The 20,465-nt window shown below is 41.0% G+C and overlaps 1 protein-coding gene across 4 annotated transcripts in view; it reads right to left on the bottom strand.

Annotated features, from left to right (window-relative positions):
* Window positions 1-2,238: 2,238 nt before the first annotated feature.
* LOC138967551 (tetraspanin-18B-like) overlaps window positions 2,239-20,465 on the bottom strand; it is a 346,223-nt gene continuing 327,996 nt past the window's right edge. For all 4 annotated transcript variants that reach the window (XM_070340128.1, XM_070340127.1, XM_070340125.1 and 1 more), the window contains exons 5-9: window positions 18,453-18,572; window positions 17,857-17,950; window positions 13,570-13,718; window positions 12,806-12,889; window positions 2,239-11,278 (exon numbers count right to left, since the gene is read on the bottom strand). In XM_070340128.1, the coding sequence (XP_070196229.1) occupies window positions 11,201-11,278; window positions 12,806-12,889; window positions 13,570-13,718; window positions 17,857-17,950; window positions 18,453-18,572 (525 nt within the window). In that variant the 3' untranslated portion in view covers window positions 2,239-11,200. The remainder of the gene's footprint in view (window positions 11,279-12,805; window positions 12,890-13,569; window positions 13,719-17,856; window positions 17,951-18,452; window positions 18,573-20,465) is intronic.

The following is a 20,465-nucleotide window of genomic DNA, read 5'->3' as shown; positions in this document are numbered from 1 at the left end:
GAGAACAAAACAAGAGGCGAAGCCATCAAGGCTCACGTAAGAAATCGACAAACAGTAACACAAACTCAATCACTCCGTCACACACACACACACACACACACACACACACACACACACACACACACACACACACACACACACACACGCGCGCACACACACAGAAAGAGCATAGGTGAAACTGTGCAAGAAAGCGAGACACTAGATCTAGATCTGTCTGTCTGCATGTAGCCTACTTACAGGGACACGACTGTCGACTAGTCTCGGCCCGCTCAAAATAATAATGACCGAGACTTTCAGTACTTCCTTCGCGTGACGTCTAACCCTCTTACGTCATAATGTGACGTCAATGTAATGTGACGTCTTCAAATGTTAGAGTTTCTACCACAGACATACACACGCACGCACGCACGCACGCACATACGCACGCACGCACAGACAGACAAAGTTACGATCGCATAGGCTACACTTACGTGAGCCAACAACACATGAAAAGAGTATATGGACACTACGAATTTGACGAAACATACATATGGTAATAAGTAACATTCAAAAGCAAATCAAAAGTTATAGATTAACTAAATAAAAACTATGAAGTATAAAGATAGTAAAAGTAACACTGATAACAGCAATGAAGGCAATGATGATGATTTCATGATAATAAGATTAATAACAATAAAATAATAATAATGATAATAATAACACTAATTGTCAGTAAGTACTGGTGTCACATGACTGATGTGAATCAGTTGATTGGGTGTGCACGTTAAAGATCCCACGATGGACAAAAGGGTCTTTCCTGGCAAAATTGTATAGGCATAGATAAAAATGTCCATCAAAATACCCGTGTGACTTGGAATAAAGGCCGTGAAAGGTAAAGTTTCGCCTAACAGGCTTGAGGTTTGCTGGTCGATGTGAATGCGTTATATATTGTGTGAAAAAAATGTTTGTTTGTCTGTCTGTCTGTACAAAATTCCATTTCACACGGCAGAAATTAGTATGTAAAGCGCGGAGAGCACAGTTAATTGTGGTTCGCGCTATATAAGCTCACCATAATAATAATTGGCTAATGGCGATGCGCTAAAACTGTTAGCGCACTCTTGGAGTGCGCTAACTTTTCCACAGAGCGTATTCTTCCGCCCTTTGCCTAAGCGAGACTGTGCTCTCATCCTCAGAATTAATTAATGACATGTAGCTTATATTCTCCACAATACCAAAATACCATAAATTTCCTGCTTCTCAATTAAAGCAGAAGTGTTTTTTTCTGACAGATTGCATATGCCTGTGCCACAGTTGCCACTGATCTAAAAATAGAACCCGCTGTGTCTATTTTTCAGTTTCGACTTGCTAAGAATCTTCTCATAATTATGCCGTAGCTTATTATCCACATTACCAAATGATGAGTTAGTATGTATACAATTCCCAGCAGCTAAGAGAAAACACAAGTGTTATTCCGATAACGTACCACTGAACTAGATCAGCATTTGGAATATATACGACTGCATCAGTTCAGTAAATGAATGGTTTCCGAATTATTATTTCAAGGCAACAACAATCGGAATCGAAAACGTGTAGGGTTAAGAACGTTCTTACCATGTATAAAACTTATTACCAGCCTGTCTCATGCGTGCAGACGAGCAATTGTTGTTTTTGAAAATTAATGAGACTGCAGTGCAGTGCTGTGGTTCGCTTGCCCTTGCCGCCCTAGCAGACGACATAAACCTCGCAGCAAATTAACATGTTGGGCAAATGTGAACAAACAAACGATGGGGACATAATACGTGTAGGGTTCACAGCATTCTTACGGTTCATATATAATAGTACCAGTCTCCCCGATGAGTGAAGATACAACACGAGAAACATACCACATTTACTTTGAAAATCTCAGTCTGCGAGTGTTGGAAGAAAAGGTGTAGATTTTTTTCTCAACAAATTTAGATTAGATTTGAATTTTAGAATAGTGCGAATCGATGGTTTTGTGTTTGTTACCTTGGACTATTTATAATTATATGCTCCCTCGTAGAAAGAGAGAGAGAGAGAGAGAGAGAGAGAGAGAGAGAGAGAGAGAGAGAGAGAGAGAGAGAGAGAGAGAGAGAGAGAGAGAGAGAGAGAGAGAGAGAGAGAGAGAGAGAGATTGAGCAAAAAACCCAGACACATACACACAAGTACTCGCGCAAATACATACACACGCAAATACACACGCACGCACGGACACATACACACACACACACACACCACAAAAATGTTATATCAAAATATTTATTGAATTAAACGCATCTCAGCCACACCAGTTCAAGCACTTTTCATCTTTTCTGTTTTGAATTATGTACAAGCGAAATTTCTGCAAATTTGTCACAAAGGAAACAACAAAGAATGTGTGTGGGATTGCAGCATTTTCTCGCATTCTGACGTGAACAGAAAAAGTAACGCAACTATTTTCTATTCTCCATTTTTCTTTTAATATTTTCATTAATTAGACTGTCAGTTTTGCACGGCCATTGCTGTGATATGATGACCCAACGATTGTAGCATGAAAAGATAAAACAATTGAAGAATTGTAATCAGAAAATGAAACTGGAAAACAGAACAATTATAAACATACATATTAAATACCGTGTGTCCGCATTAGCGCCGGTGGAATTGTCTCAGACACAAAGTGCTCATTTTGTAAATAACAAACAATGTCAGGCACAATTAAGCAAAATGTCCAAAATAAACTCTAACCTGGCTATGATATTAAAGCTAAAGTGAAGCAAAGAATCATAAAACATGGGAGGAAAGTATCAATCTGATTAAAGGGGAGAGAAACAACAACAAAATCGCTTGTACACACCTTCACACACTCCAGGCAGCATCATACAAAAATCCTCAGACAAAAATAGTCAAAAAGAAAATTTACTCTAGCTTGTGAGAATGCCTTCTCAGCTTCTGATAAAACATCAATGACTGCTTAATCGTATTCATTAAGGAAAACACAATAATAACAAGAAAGAAAATCAAGAAGAGCAAATTCAAAAGACGATAGAAAAACGAAATGTAGGCTACGTCGCATAAAGCAACATTAGGGAATACAAAGAAAATACGTCACCGACCAAAACGACCAGATCGACTACACTGGAAAGATATACACGGTTTCAAGCCAGGAAACAAAACGTTAATTAAAGAAACAAAAAAACATGTTAACGGTCTCCCCAGTTCCTGCCCTTATTATTTTTCCTGTTATTATTGTTTAATGTTTCAATTGAATCAAATCTTGTTTATTTTAACCGGTAAACAAAGTATCCTCTCTCTTCTCCTCTCTCTTCCCCCTCTTTAAAAAAACAAGAAAAAGAAAGAGATAGAGAAAGAAAGCAAGAAAAACAGAAAGAAAGACATTAATACAATACACACATTTTCACACGCCCTCCACCGCTAAACCCGGTCCACCCACTCTTGCACAGCCATCCCACCTTGATTAATAACTGACTAATAGGGCAACCACAGCTGACTCCAGCAATCAGTTAATGAATGAATTAAAAATTATATCACCCACACACACATCCAAAGACAAATACACACACAAAGAATAAATATACAATGGAGATAAACATTTCACCTGGGAACACCGGCCTCTACAACTTTAGGCTTTAGAAACTAGGATCCTGCATTACAAAATCTCTTTTTTATCGAACAAAACAAGGTCCAACAGGCATTAGAAAAAATATCAGGATTCGATTAAGACCTTCAGTTTGTAACACCTGCAACGTCAATCGTCTTTTCGGCAACGTGTAATTTAACAACGCAAACCAAACTATGTAACAGAAAGAAAAGGAGATAGCATGAATTCAAAAATAACCTGGAAAAGCTACCGACCGCTATTTGCTGTATGGAATAGGTTTACAACGGAAGGTACCATGAATAAATCACACCAAGATGCTTGATCAACGCTCAAAATTGAAGAACACACACACACATACACAAAGAGAAACACACACAGAGAAACTGAAATGTGAGAATGTGTGTGTGTGTGCGGGGGGGGGGGGGGGGGGGGGGCGAGGCTGATTTATTGAAGAAAAAGAAGAAGGAGGAGGAGGGGAGCTCGGGATCCAAATAAAGTCGGCACAAGAAAGTTCTCATCGTTTTCATCATTAAATCTTTGAATTGTCTCAACGGGGACCTGATAACATACCTTTATCCGAAAAAGTTAATGCATTTAAAACAAATCAAATGCTGATTGACTAGCACGGCGGACAGAAAAGACAACTGCCTATTACGTATCAGCTTGCAGAATAAGTTGCTTTCGAAGGAGACAAAGTTTTAAATGAATGACAAAATCTAGTCGATGCATTCGCATTAAAAAAAAAAAATGCCATGAAGTCGTATAGAAAGCAAAATGGATATACATGTGTACACACATTTTCGCACGTGAGCTTGTGCACCTATCTGATATAAACATTCCTGAAACTGGCACACTTCCACGTCAATCAAGTTCAACATTAGGCGTCAACAAATTCTGGAAAGAAAAACAATCTCTCTTGTCTCACAGTAAATGGCATTCGGATACAAGAACTGACATTGCAACCACCGAACCCTATTTTCAGGATCCGTAAAACAAAATTACCAAGTGGGGTTAGAAATGTTCCAAATATACAGGACAAAAGAAACCGGCACTGCAATATTCAAGTGACTCGAACTCTATTAGCAATCAAGCGTTCTCGTGATTCAAACACAAATACACCTACAGATACATCATTCAGTATATTTGTTTGTTTGTTTGTTTGTTTGTTTGTTTATTTGTTGCTTAACGTCCAGCCGACCACGCAGAGCCATATCAGGACGAGGAAGGGGGGGATGAAGGGGGCCACTTGTCAAGCGATTCCTGTTTACAAATGCAGTATATTTGTCAAAAACATTGTTGGTAAACATGTAAATGGAACGAACAAGCACGGATATTCAGAAAACAAACCCGAATTACTCATGACCATTTCCACAAACGCATCTTCAACCACCCTTAACATTGATATGATGCGCATTACAAGATTGTCCAAAAGGAAACACAAACCGTACACTATACGACTTCGCTGGGGTGGGGTGGGGTGGGGTGGCGGCGAATGTAGGGATGAATTGTGAGGAAAAGGAATGAATTCACACAAAATCAGCAATCTAACTGTACAGAAATAATAATATTTCAGCGCTTGTTGTCACTATGGAAACCAGAAAAACAAAGCTGGCCTAAAGCGGGAGCTCAGGAGGGTCTATATACACAAGATGTGCTCACTGGCGTTGCCAATGGTTCTTTGGGGCTCACATACGTAACTTCAGCAGGACCAACGACGCACTGCAGCTTATCCCAGCCCGCTACACATTGCATGAAAGGCAAACAGGCCAAGTACTCGTCATAATCCCTATCGAGGCATAAATAATAGGCTGTGCGTCGTCTGTGCCGCTGAAACTGCGCAGGTATTTTCTGCCCTTTACGACTATGGCAGCGTTACACGGAACAGTGAATGCAAGTCTACATATCCGTTTGACCTTTGACATTCCATTCTACCTTACAATTTAAGAATGTAAAAACGGAAGAATCGGGGTACGGGAGTTACAAAAAACATACAGTTGTTTGTGCCAAAGCGCTACATTAGGCAGCAGACATGTCGATCAGGGTTCGTATGGCTGAACCAAAAAACCCAGACATTTCTTTTCCTGATGCCAGCACGTTTTAGTCAAAAACACATTTTATTTCGAGTCCTTATAACAGCATCTAAAACCTTAAAAGTTGGAAAATTGCTCAACAGACTTCTTAAGCAAACCTTTAAAAAAGAAAAGAAAAATAAGCGTTAATCGGAGAGCTATGTGAGAAGTCCTGTCACAAGAAAAACATGCACCATTGTCTTCTTATTGCGGTTCTGCTGCAGAGGATATTACAGACACACAAAAATTAAAATAACGAGGGCCCCATTACACGGACACTACCCTACTTGCTTCACATTGGAACATTGTTCACCACATTTCAATGTCGATCCAAGTTGTATGGCACACCAAAAGTGACTAAAATGAAAAACCTCGCACTAACTGACAAAAACATGTTCATAATTCAAAGAGACGGGGGGAATGAATTGGCCAAGCTTATCAAACAGTCAAAACAATAACTCAACCGGAAATACTCAATCTTTCGTTGAGAAGAAAAACAATCTTCGACGCCCGTAGAATTCAGCACAATCGTTTTGTGTCACGTGAGCTAAAGATTCCGAATAAACGCTCAACATAACCAAACCAATTTTTTCTTGACCCAAAACACTTGTGTATCTCAATAACAATCTATATTGTCCATGTAAAATTAACCCGAATCTTGACTTCATAAAACTGAGATTTTGTTATAATCATTATAAATGCGATCTTGTTTGTCAACGCTCAACATAACCAAAAAAAAATTTTCTTGACCCAAAACACTTGTGTATCTCAATAACATATATTGTCCATGTAAAATTAACCTGAATCTTGACTTCATAAAACTGAGATTTTTTTATAATCATTATAAATGCGATCTTGTGTGTCAGTAGGCCTGTGTCCTCTTGTTCCTGTGAACTTTGTCGGCAGCTTCAAGTTGAATGTGAAACAGATCACACGACTGCCAGCGTGCAACCAGATAAACACGAGGACGTGTGAACGCTACCAAACACACTTGCACCGTTGGATGTCAAGTCGGGAATGTAATGCACGTTTACGTCAATTATTGGCTTAACTCTAGAATTGCGTCATCGTCTGTCAGTTTGCATTTGGACATGTTTATGGGGGTTTCTGTGAGCAGTAGTTACAGTGGGAAACATAATCACTAACCAGCAGGTGTCCTTTCTCCCCTAACAACAAAAGTCAGCGAGTAAATGATACACAGAAACAATAAATCAATCATTTTTTGTTTATTGACTCCTGATTTTGGAACTTGTCAGTTTATTGACTCTTGATTTTGGAACTTTCAGTTTATTGACTCCTGATTTTGGAACTTTTGCAGTCTATGTTCAAGACGGGATTTGCGAGATACTAGTTTTATTCCGTGTTGTCGACCAAAAAACAAAAAAGTTCAGAACGCGGAAAACGAGAAAACAAGGAGAAAACAGCATTTGCTAGAAACACGGAATTTACTGCCCCACGAAGGACCGAAAAGCTCATTTATCTTTATTCTATCCAGAAAGCATGTTCTCATACTAACGAGTCTTTATTAAATCCAGCATGTTAAAAAATACAATAGTGTACAATAATGTCAATCACAAATAAGGCGCACCCACAGTGCCACGGTTACCTGAGATCAGAAATAAGAATCCTGTCAGTGTTGAAAAGTGTTTATCAAGGTAAGGTTACGTTAGGTAATAGACGGGGTTTTTTTTTCTCGGAAATAAAGCTCAGGGTTTTAAGGATCTTTGTAGAGTTGCACTCATTGAAAAGAATTGGGCAAAATATTGCAACTGGTGTTCTGTTCCAAGCTATTATGGTCGGCGTAGTGTTATATGAGCTCTCGTGTGCATTTTGAACAGAGTCCGTTCGATATGACGTCCTCTTTTGTTCAAAATATGCACATCTAAGCTCACAATCTCTGGCGTTGCATACGCTTCGCCGCTCACTAAAAAGTTGTCACGACTTTGGGCTGACGTCGCATAGAAAAGACGCTCTAAATGCCTAATCTTTAGTGGATGGAACATGAATTAAACCTGCAATCCAACTATCATGGCGGAAGAAAGCTGTTAAAAGCAGCTGCAACATCTAAGCTAACTCTGCTAAAACGAAGCAAAGGTTTATTGCTTAGTTATCACTGTATCAAGATATTTTCTTTTTCTTTCACCTTTTATTGTAATTTGATCTATTCATTTTTTTAATTTAGTTGTTTTTTTAAATTTGCAGCGACGTGCACATTTAAAAGCTAACACGGCCTAGAAGAGAAGAAAGGGACTGACGCAAAACGAACTCAAGGATGGTAACAGCATGAATACACGGAATACACCGTCAATGAGAAATTACAGTTGGTCACGGACGCCTCAATAAAAAATGAAATAATGGACGCATAAATGTATGTTGGTGTGTTAGGCGTTACTTAGTGCCAGTACTTAGCAAAAACAAAACTTTAGTATTAATCGTACATGCATTCTGGCTGCAAAACTGTACATATACATGAGAAAAATCAAGAGTTGAAAATAGCGTACACTATATTGGGCCACCTATAAAAAATAGTTCCATAATTGTTACACGATATTATTTTGTCACCAAACAATAGGAAAATATCGAAACACTAAAAAAAGGTCAGAAAGATAGGAAGTAAAAAGAGAGATGAAAAATTTACTTTTTCGGTTTGGGCACACATGCACCTGAAAAGAAAACTACAAAATATGTACAAGAAAACACTAAAGAAATAAAGCACAAGGTATGCGAAACATGTACATCAACAATTCATTTACGACTACACCTACTTTCAACCTGTCAAGAATGTACTTGGAAAAGCTTTCTTACGTACTCACATACACGCAATCATATATCAGTTTTTATCAACGTCTACATGCCAAATCTGTATTATTAACAATATCGCAACACTGATTCGGAGGTATGGAATCACACATACATAGGAGACAACAAAAACAAAACCGGAATGTCAACAATTTAACCGTTCTTTCTCTGCTTCGTCTTGTCTGTGCGAAGTGTATACGCACACACAATTCCAGTCGGTGTGTAGTGTGTGTGTGTGTGTGTGTGTGTGTGTGTGTGTGTGTGTATATATATATATATATATATACGTGTGTGTGTGTGTGTGTGCACGAGCGTGATTTATGTGTGTGTGCTTGAATGTGAAGTTCTCGAGACGCCCTATACTTCTTTCACAAGTTATCTCATCACCACAGCAAAGTTTAACAATAAATCAACAAAAAAGTCTGCTTCTGTGACTTTGACATCATACAAACACATAGAAACATTTAACGAATCACGGAAAACATACAGCTTAGCATGGACATTTGTGAAACACAGTTTAGGGAAATGGCAACCAATTTGACCGAGTTTGTCTGCCGCTTTTCTCTGCGACTCTGCAAAAGCGCAAGACAGCATAAAGTTCCCCTGATTCTTCAATTAGGATGTCCACATTGGTAAAAAAAAAATTAAAAAAAAAAATTAACGAGGTTTCTGCTCATAAAGGCGATGACGTCATATCCGGCCGGGAATGACGTCGTCACCAATCCAACCGAATGACGAGTCGAAATGAAGAATGTGATATTTGAGGCAGTGACACAGTTTTACTGCGGTTTCTCTCTGCGGAAATATTGTCAAGGGTTTGCACTGACTGGAGTAACGTTCCCCCATGAGGGAATTGAATGACGACGAACATGCTGTGTGCTCTCTTCCAGGCACAGTCGGACGCCAAGACAACTTTCCAGTCAAAATGTTAAAGCTTGCGACACTTTCCTTTTGCAGTGAGGCTTGGCTGACCAATACTGCATGAGGTGGGTGATATCATTCTTATACACCACAGTGAGGAGGTCCCAAGTCACAACCCGTTGTCTTCACTCGCGTGATGCACGCATAGTGCGTCACATCTGTCATAGTGCGTCACACCTTGTCCACCTTAGCGTTGGTAGCAAAATGGCCGCCGCAGTTTGATGACGTCACGCGAAAACGGATTTCATCAGAACAGACAAACGAAGTTATCCCATATAATCTTGCATTGCTGTTTACCACATGCGCTAGTGGCCGACCTTCTCTAGATCTTACTGGTGTGCGAGGACTGAGTTTTAATAAGCAGACTCGATGAAATTGCGCAGCTATTCAATTTTAATTTTATTTTCTTTAGATCTTTTTTACAAGATGACCGCATATTTTCTTTAACGTATTTGTATTTAGCATTTTTGGGAACCATATTTTAACCGTCACACACACATTCCGTTTTCATCCTTTAATAAAACTACACGATTCCATTCGTCATGTTTGGTTGTTGAAAGTGAAACGTAGACGAACGAATCGCTGACTACAGAAAAACTGCCATTGGTGGTACGTCGAGTCGATGGGTCGGCCGATCCGATAGAAGACGTCAGAGAAGATTCAATAAGAAGATGGCAAGTCAAATTACGTACGTCACTGACGACTCTGATAAACTCCTTGGCCAGAAAAATTAGCAACAGAGTTTATATCTTGTCTCCAACTTTGCACAGGTCCGTAATTAAGATTCCGTTGGCAACCAAAACCAACAGTCACAAGTTTGCTGTTTGGTTGGTCTTTATTTTCCATCTTACAGGTATTAAAACACACCCACCGTACCTTGGCTTTCCGTCACAAGCACAGCTCGGTGGGTAACGTGTACCAATCAGGAACACAATCACATGTTTCTCTGCAAAGAAGTATTGATGGCATACTTGTGTGTGCACTGAAAAAGTCGTGTGTAAAAGAGTCATGTCTCTGCCGTTATTAGAGACACATAAAGTATGTAGTGCCCTTCATTAAACGGTTGGCTTTATTAGTTAGCTGGGTTTTTTTCCCCAGCGTGAAGCCGTCTGAATCACAGTGTCAGTATGACGCGGTCTGAAGCACTCTGTTGAAGTGTTGAACTTCAGCGAACAGGCTGTCAGGAGACACGATCAGACGGCGAAGGTTTTCCCAAATCACCACTCGCGACTTTTCTTTTTTCTTGTCGGAAGGAAAAAAAGCCAACATACTTGCAGTAAACGCACACCCTTTGATTTAGAAAGTAATCAAAAATCAGTCAAAAATAATACAAATAAAAAGCAGTACAGCTAGGCTACAAATCTCCTCAGCAGATTCTGAACGCTGCTGGCACCGACTTTTAGCGAGGCTTCGAGAAGTAAGACTTGTTTTCGTTTTTTTCCGCACATCTCTCTATAGCTTTCCTCTGTTTCCACATTTTTTAGTTTAATCAAACCTTGTTTTTTCTCCAGCACAATGGGAAAAGGGCGCGATTTCCTTAAAGCACACTGTGTCCAGATTTGTTTCTGCCATCCTTTCGCTTTAGCTTCTTCAGCGTGTTCCATAGTTACACTTGGTCGCTTTGACAGTTCTAGTCACACAGCTCGAGTCACACGGGCATCGTGACGTCACAACAATCATCCACGGCTGCAAGGACGTGACGTCACAAAGGAATGATGACATCACATAGACATACGACAAAAAAAGAGGCACTGCGCTGCATGGACGGGTGGCGAAGACGGCGTCACGGACGCGTTTGTCAGTGTGTACGACGACTCTAGAGCTCCACTTCATCGTCTTGTGAAATCCCAGCCACACGCGCGCACAGGCAGAATGAAACGACAATACCCAGGACCTGAAACATACAACCAAACGCTGAATCAGTCAATGAGTCACGGTACCAAAGCAAGCGCTTTCCTGAAATATTTCCACGCAAGAACACGCCCACGCCCACGCACGCGCGCACGCACGCACGCACTCACGAGCGCGCGCAAAGGACGGTGAAAAATTGGGTTTCTGAAACACGATTTCATAATGTTAAAATGGGGGTGGACAGAGTGTGTTTATGATCGTGGGGGAGAGGCCGGCAGCGTTTCCCCCCAAAAAAAGATTTCACCAGGAATGCTCTGTTGGCCATGCACAGTTTTCGGGGAGAGTTTGCACGTCCAAACGAAAAATGAAACGATGACAAATCTCTGGTGGTTCTGGAGGCCAAGTTCTATGTCTGAAGGGATAGAGAGAGGGGATGGGTAAACGGCGTGTTAAAAAAAAAAGGCCATTATTTTGGCAGAAAGACTATTGCAGAATAATTGCTAGTTTTGACCAGAAGTCCGATCCCTCCCGCCCCCCCCCCCCCCCCCCCCAAAAAAAAAAATAAATAAATAAAAATAAAAATAAATAATAAAAAAGAGAAAAGAAACACACACACACAACAGCATTACACAAACAGAAAAAAAAAGACAGAAACGTTGACCTAATAAACAAAACAAAAAAGCAAATCGTCATGGCCACAACCTGGGAGTTCAACCAAGCGTGAAAAACGTCTCGCGCGCAACTGGAACCCAAAGCGGTTGTTGGTTTAGCGTGACGCGAACAGCGAGGACACCACGAGCATTGCCAGCAACATCACACAGCAACGACTGAGCGGGACAATCGATACGTAAGTTACTTTCCCTGTTGTTCTCACGCTAACTATGCTGGAGACAGGAAACGTCAGAAACACTACAGTATTATGATGGAGCTCGCGACAGGAATCGTCCTTGAGTGACCTGTGGCGGTTGAATGGGCACAGCGCGAGCGATTCATCATGACAGGAATCAAAGAAAGCAAAGTAAGGGGCAGGGGGTACACTTCCATCGACTACTTACTTTAACTGCAGATAGGTATAATGATTCTGATAATGAATCTGTGTCTGGAACTCAAAGCCGACACCTTCATTACATAAGGATAAAAACGTTAGGTCTATATGGTCCTTTCTTACAGCTTTTTGTTTTAGGCCAACAAAAACAAAACAAAAATAGGTGTGGTTAAGGTAACATAGCCAAAAAAAATAGGGTAGGAAGGTAGGCAATAACTTTTTTTTTTCTCACTTTTTTTTCTAATGTGTACAACCTACTTGACAGGGAGTGTGCAACTCGAGCGCTTTCGCTTTCATTGCGTTTTCTGCACTCGTTTTCTTGACTTGGAATTTTTAATTCTTAACATTTTTTTTGACAAATGTTAAAAAAAAGTTATAGGGTCGGCCCCTAAAAATAGGGTAGGTTGGGTTACCGTAACCACACCTATTTTTTTTTAGGCCTTAACAACACACACATTACATTTTTTTTTTAAACACAAACAAAAACTCAAAGAGAAAGAGTGAGAATAGGAGAGTGAGACATACCAGGAAGAGGGGCACAATGGCGGCGACACAGCCCACCACTGTAGAATACGTGTCCAGGTAGTTCATCAGCTTGTCGTAGCAGCCCTGTCAACACAAACACAACATTTTGTCTTCGTATCAACAACAAACAAAAAATATATAAATATAGATATAAAATAAAAACTACAGCAAATGACCATCTATAGACATTATTCAGAACTCGAACCTGTCTGGCCTTAGAATTTGACCAAGGTAATGAAATAGTTTCAAAGAAGAACACCAACATTTCACCACCGCCGTTTTCTGAACATGCATCTTTTATTATTTATTGAGGTTCAACCGATTACTTAGCCTAGGCGAGTCAATAAAAAGCGTTGACCTACCAACATTCATAGTCACCCCATTACCCAAACTGCATCTAAAACTCCCTAAACTAGTGCGAGAGAAAACTCCCCAAGCTAGTGAAAAAAAACTCGCCAAACTAGTGAAAAACACTCCTCAAACTAGAGGGGGAAAACCCTCCCCAAACTAGTGAGAAAAACTCCCCAAACTAGTGACAAAAAACTCCCCAAACTAGTGACAAAAAACTCCCCAAACTAGTGACAAAAAACTCCCTAAACTAGTGACAAAAAACTCCCCAAACTAGTGACAAAAAACTCCCCAAACTAGTGACAAAAAACTCCCTAAACTAGTGACAAAAAACTCCCCAAACTAGTGACAAAAAACTCCCCAAACTAGTGACAAAAAACTCCCCAAACTAGTGAGAGAGACAATGTGCAACTGACGGTGGTGTAGAGGTAGGGGTTGACTTCTCGGTATTCGGGTAGATGGCTGTTCTTGAAGAGCGGGGGTCCCTTGAAGGACTTGATGCCGGTACACAGGTGAAGGTCGCCCTTGGCACAGCAACTCTCCGGCACCAGGCGCCGCTCAGCCTCTGTCACACACAGGTACAGGTGTTAGTCACACACAGGTACAGGTGTTAGTCACACACAGGTACAGGTGTTAGTTACACACAGGTACAGGTGTTAGTCACACACAGGTACAGGTGTTAGTCACACAGGTACAGGTGTTAGTTACACACAGGTACAGGTGTTAGTCACACACAGGTACAGGTGTTAGTCATACACAAGTACAGGTGTTAGTCACACACAGGTACAGGTGTTAGTTACACACAGGTACAGGTGTTAGTCACACACAGGTACAGGTGTTAGTCACACACAGGTACAGGTGTTAGTTACACTCAGGTACAGGTGTTAGCCAAAGATAATTCACTAAAGTTCTTCAAAACTTGGGAAATTAAAAAAAAAATGGAAAAATTAAGTATAAGTTCACTAAACGTTTTCTACACTTGGGCCAAAAAATGTTGATTCACACAGATATAAGTGACACACAATGTGGGTTCACACAGATATAAGTGACACACAATGTGGGTTCACACAGGTAATAGGTATTCACTCAACGTTTTGGGCCAGCAAAAATTGGTTCACACAGATATACTATAAGCGAAAGCTAAAAGAGAATTCACTAAACGTTTTCTAAACTTCGGAAAACAAATATTGATTGACACGGGTATAAGCGAATGAGAATTCACTAAACTTCTCAGCTTGGACACACACTATTGGTTTACACAGGTACTAGGTATTAGCCAAAGAAAATTCACGAAACGTTTTCTGAACTTTGGGGGAAGGGGGAGGGACATTGGTTCACGCAGGTACATGTATTAGCGCAAAGAGTATTCACTAATCTTCTTCTAAACTTAAGGGGGAAATTATTGGTTCACTGCCTGTAAACTTTAACAGGTAAAACATATGTTAGTTTGTTCCAACTTTCTATTCTGACAATGGCATTCGTTTTGGCTAAATATCACACTTTCACTAAATATCACACTTTCACTAAATATCACACTTTCACTAAATATCACACTTTCACTAAATATCACACTTTCACTAAATATCACACTTTTTGAATTGGAGAGGAGTCAGAGGAGTGACAATAATCATCTTGTGCCAAGTTCTAACTTCACTTATACTGCAACTTTCAGCTTACACAAATAGCTCAAGCTTGGTCGTTATTCACAGCTTTTAATTCCAATCCATGCACACCCCCATCAGCAAGCTCCTTGCATAATTAAGTGGAAGAACATTGTCATCGTTTTTATTTTACCCTGCAACCATCATTTTGTTGAACTGGCCAACATTTTGGCTACTGTTTAGAGCAAATCAAAAAACAAAGAGACTGCCAACGTTGTTCCAACAACCTACCTTTCTTTTGATTACTGTTTCGAGCATTTAACAAGTACCGTGGCTCATGTTCCGGCTACTCTTTCTGTCTTTAGTTTCTCGCAACACACGATCACCAACGTATTAGGGAATAAGACATTTCCCCACTGTTTCTATGTTTCAGTCAAACCCTATAAAATGGCAGAGGAGGTTACGGCTACTGTTTGGGGGGCTTTGATAACAATTTAATTTGTATGCATGTCTCAGAATAACGCTATTGTTCCGGTTCTTACAACAAGTAAAAACCCTCCTTCATTACCTACACGATAAATCTTACAACAAGTAAAAACCCTCCTTCATTACCTACACGATAAATCTTCAAGCTACTGGGCATTAGCCAAAGAGGATTCCTTGCTGTTGCTATTTTCCCTGCTACTTTCAGTTCATAAAAATAGCTGAAGTTAAAGCTGCCGTTATGACCTTTACTTAACAAGCACAACTCAAGACTATCATCTCTTGCACACAATCTTATCAACAAGTCACTGGCATTCGCAAAGGAGGATTTGCATCTTTTTCGTTGTTTGCCGAAACGTTCAGCGATAAACACAAATCATGTTGATACTGTTTTGAAGCCTTGAATAAGCACTAATAAGATAACATAACAGGTAATAAAGGCAAGCAAGGGAATCAAAACCTGATTTATACAGGAATTGCTCAAAGAAGTTGAGCTCTACTGTCTTTGATTTGCGAGTGTTTCTATTTTCGTTGCAAATTTTGGCTGCAAACAGCTTGTGTTAATACCCCATGATTATTCTGGGGGAGGGCCTTGCACAGGCATTTAGGGCTGGAATATGTAAAACCTAATGAGTGATTCTTAGCAGAAGAAGAAGAGATTTAGGAATTAGTGGGTTTTTTGCTGCAATTGTTGGCCATTATATATGTTATTTTCTCAGCAACTTTGAGCTACATTATACGCTATTTTGATGCAACTTTCGGAACTAATGTCAGATGTTTGAGCAATAATGTAAGCTACTACTATATGATGGGCTATTTTGATTCAACTTTCGGAACTAATGTCAGATGTTTGAGCTATAATGTAAGCTACTACTATATGATGGGCTATTTTGATGCAACTTTCGGAACTAATGTCAGATGTTTGAGCTATAATGTAAGCTACTACTATATGATGGGCTATTTTTGATGCAACTTTGAGCTATTACGTACGCTATTCATGCTGCACCGTTCCACAAAAATCTATTCTGTTTATGATGCAGATTTGAGATTTTTGCTTAACTTTCAGCTGTAATATAAGCTATTTTCGCTGCAAAATTGAGCACTAATATATGCTGTTTTTGATGCAACTACCAAGTATTAAATATGTTAGTTTTGCTGCAACGTTTCGCTATCAAGTCGCTGATAATAACATGGCTGCTAAAGAGTCTTAAAGGCACACCCCTCCTTGGAAGAACCGTGTAGTAGCCACCAATTATGGCTTAAGATATTCGGTGATTTAGATTGCCCAAGTTATAACCGGTTCTTGTTTAAAGGCACACTACTCCTCGTGAAAACAATTCTGCTCACCATCTCATTATAGTAGGAGTCCTTGGCTGAGGTGCACGAAGCTAAAGTGGGTGCCACCCAAGTGGACGGAGGCCAGCCTCGAGGTCTGATCGGTTGACATTGAGATTTGTGATGATTTCCACCAATCAGACCCGGCGGCTGGCTCAATTTGACCCACTTGGATGGTACCCACTTTTGCTTCGTGCATCTCAGCCCTGGTCCCACACTATGAGGTTAAAAAAGGCCCAAGGCAGTGTAAATCAAGCAATCAGTCAGTCATTTACTCACTCAATCAATTAATCAATCAGTCAACATCTTCACATCCCTACATAAATGATAAATCCTAGATGATAAATGTTTTTTCGTTTAACGCCCTCCCGGTTAAACCATTAGGGGCATGTTCCCGGGACACTATAAGATGTTTGATGGGTTGTTTACAGACCAGCTTTTTTGTCGTCCGAGCTAGGGGGAGCATATCGTTTTTTGTTTCATATTTATTGACCAAGGCCGAAGGCCGCGGTCAATAAATATGAAACAAAAGTCGATATGCCCTCCGAGGACCGACAAAAAAAGCTTGTCTGACAACAACCCATCAAACATCGTTTTTGTCATCATTTTGGTAGCGCGAAAATAATTGCATCATCAACAGAGGGAGCCATGAGTTGAAACGCGAGTTTGGTTTTGAAAATACCGTTTTTGGGGCCCCACCACGCTGTTGCAATCACTGAAGGCAGGCGCGAGAGTGAAGGCGCTACAAGTACAAGTGAAAGCGAGTCAAGGAGATCTGTGTATTAATTTGATGACATGTTGAGACAAGTATGTCAGGTTTGAGGAAGAAAAGTTCTGTAGGTTCCGACTAACTGAATGGTGTGTGAATCCAGCAGTACGCGTCTGCGAGCGGCGTTTCATTGCAAAGAATGACCTACATTTTGCATTTGCTTGCGATGGGATTGCCCCGCTGTTTCGAAGAGTTGCTTGTTTGCGGCACTGTCTCGGTTCGTGACATCTCTTAGCAGATATGTGGATTAAACTTGCGACGAATCGAGAGCAAGGAATAGCAGAAAGCAAAGATGAGTGAGTCGCTTTTCTCTTGTTTTCCCTCTTACCTGTGAGCCGATGAACCCCCGAGCGTTTCTATTGGGTTTGGTTTTGAATATCCATGTAACCTGCTTTCTGTAACTATGGTAACTGGGCATTTATTCCCCGGGGAACATGACATTTATTTCCCAGATGCTTGTGAATGAAAACTCGTGAAAAATCCCTATATTCAGTGCTGTAAGTACTTATACTTACTCTGAATCTCTCTGAGGTTCCACTCAGTGCTGGACGAGTAGAAGGACCAGGATTCGGAGCTGGTACTGTTGCCAGCTATGCCGCAACACTGCAGCTGTAACACACACAACACCCTGATACAGTAACAGCACACCAAAACGCGTTTGCAATTAACCGTACATGACAGAGATAAAATTGTGTTCCAATGACAAACACAGGAAAACCGCAAGTGTAACACCCATAAAACCTCAGTCGAACTACACTGTAAGATACAACAACACAATCACTGCTAGCAGACACATCTCCTCTGTCTTGACAAAGAAACACAGAGTCATGAGTCCATTTACAAACATGGTAGCACTGCAAATGTAACATCCGTGAAACCTCGTGAAACAAACAAGCAAACAAACAACAAGTGTAACACACCTAAAACCTCGGTCGAACTGCAATGTCAGATACAACAACACGATCACTGCTAGCAGAAAAACAAATGGAATTATGGTACGAATTCATGTGCAGAATAATATATGGATGGAAAGACGGATGGATGGTTGCGTGGACAAATGGATAGAAGCATGGTTGGATGGACTGATGAACTTGTTGTTCAGTGAGCATACCTGTCTTTGCATAGCGTCCCAGGACTCCGTGACTCTCCTGTTCTCCACGCTGGTTCGCACGTCCACCCCGTAGTGCTTGGTCAGCGAGTTCTTCATCCGGATTTTTATGTGGTCCGATATCTGGTCATGTAAATACCAATTTGGCTGTAGGAGTAACAAGCACACAACACGCTGAACCTTCTACTCTAAAACTACCAAGACCAAAAGCGGAGAGAAACGGGTAGAACTAGAAGGAAGCAAAATCGAAACAAAGAAAACAAGTAAAAAATAAAATTAATGTTCAGAGAAGGATAAAGAAGTTGAGCGGTTGAAAAGGCAGCAAGATGAACAGTGTATCAACTATGCTTTCTCACCTCTCTGTATCAGGTCTGTCTCTCTGCTTACCCCCTGAACCCCCCCCCCGCCCACCACCACCACAAAAAGCTACCCACACCTCTCACAATAGTGCAGAGCGTGGAAGATGCGAGCTCAGTTTGTTAAAGAAAGAAACGTTCTCCAAAGCCATGTTCCATCTTTTCCAGACCAGCAGTAAAGCAGTCCCAGGCAGTCAAGGCAAAACCTTTACTCAGCACATACACTGAACTTTTGAATGGCATTCTTTTTACCTTCCAAAAAAAGGAGAGGGGAGACGTCTTTAAACTTCTACAAAGTCATTAGCCGTTTGCACTGAAAAGTTTAATGGATCTTGCAAATCTGTACGGTATCTTGCTGAGGACAAATCGTACTGACGTTGAAAACAGATTTCTCCCTCCTCGCGCCAGATAAATAGATACAGCGTGTTTTGCAGTCATAACACAAACGATACGGTCCTCATAACATGAAGAAGGGTAGTACGTCTAGAAATATTACTTCCCGAGGACCGTATCGTATCTGCAAAACACGCTGTATCTATTTATTCGGCATGTTCCTCCCTCCTTTCATCAGCTACACACACTGGTACACCAAAACTCCCCTCATTTCCACTCTTAATTCCGGGTCAATTGTTGCTTGCTTCAGCTTGCAATCTAGTGGAGAACCTGGGTGGTGACATTTTAGCAAAGACCATAATGACCGAATAGAAAATCAAGTGTCTTTATTTGAACTCTTCTTTTCCCTTCGTCTTCTGTCCTCTACTCTCCTCCTCAATCCCAACCTCGCTTCTTCTATGTACTGTTATATATATGGCTGTCATTTTTACATCAAGGTTCTGAGCTAAGATATCGGAAACAGCTCTGGACAAGGCGATTTATGTCAAGTTAGTGAAGAAAATGTGTCTTCTTTGAGAAAAAACAGCTCTCTTCCAATCTACCACAGAACCTAAATTCTCCTGTCTGTGTCATTGACCGTCTTCACAACCCCTCCCTACTCCCCCTACCACACACACACACACACGCACGCACACACGCACGCACACACGCACGCGCGCGCGCACACACACACACGCACGCACGCACACACACACACACACACGCGCACACACACACACACACATACACACACACGCACGCGCGCGACACACACACGCACGCGCGCGACACACACACACACACACACACACACACAGAGGTGTTGACAATGAAAATTATACCAAGGTTTAAAATAACGAACTGTACTCTGCAAATAAAAGTGGTCTTTTCCTATCAGTAGCAGCCACCATACTCTTATTCCCTTGTCCATGTCATTGTCCGTGTTTCACTCTCCTCTCTAACACCCCCCCCCCCCCCCCACACCACCCCCACCCTAATGTCGCCCTACTCCCCCTACCCATCCCCCCTCCTCTACCTACTGACTCTTTGTATGCTCCATGGGTTGGTGAGTACTGTATTATTGATGGCACGTCACAGTCAATCAGTAGTCACCCGCAGGCGTGACCGTGTGTGGTAAGTCGTCCACAGCCAGGGACACAGTGGAACATTGTTACACGCGGAGAGAGAGAGAGAGAGAGAGAGAGAGAGAGAGAGAGAGAGAGAATATATATATATATATAAATATATATATGTGTGTGTGTGTGTGTGTGTGTGTGTGTGTGTGTGT

Source organism: Littorina saxatilis, linkage group LG5 (genome assembly GCF_037325665.1).
Source record: "Littorina saxatilis isolate snail1 linkage group LG5, US_GU_Lsax_2.0, whole genome shotgun sequence".
NCBI classification, from domain to species: Eukaryota; Metazoa; Mollusca; class Gastropoda; order Littorinimorpha; family Littorinidae; genus Littorina; species Littorina saxatilis.
The sequence above is the reverse complement of the archived record's forward strand: the minus strand, read 5'-3'. Positions and strand labels throughout refer to the sequence as shown.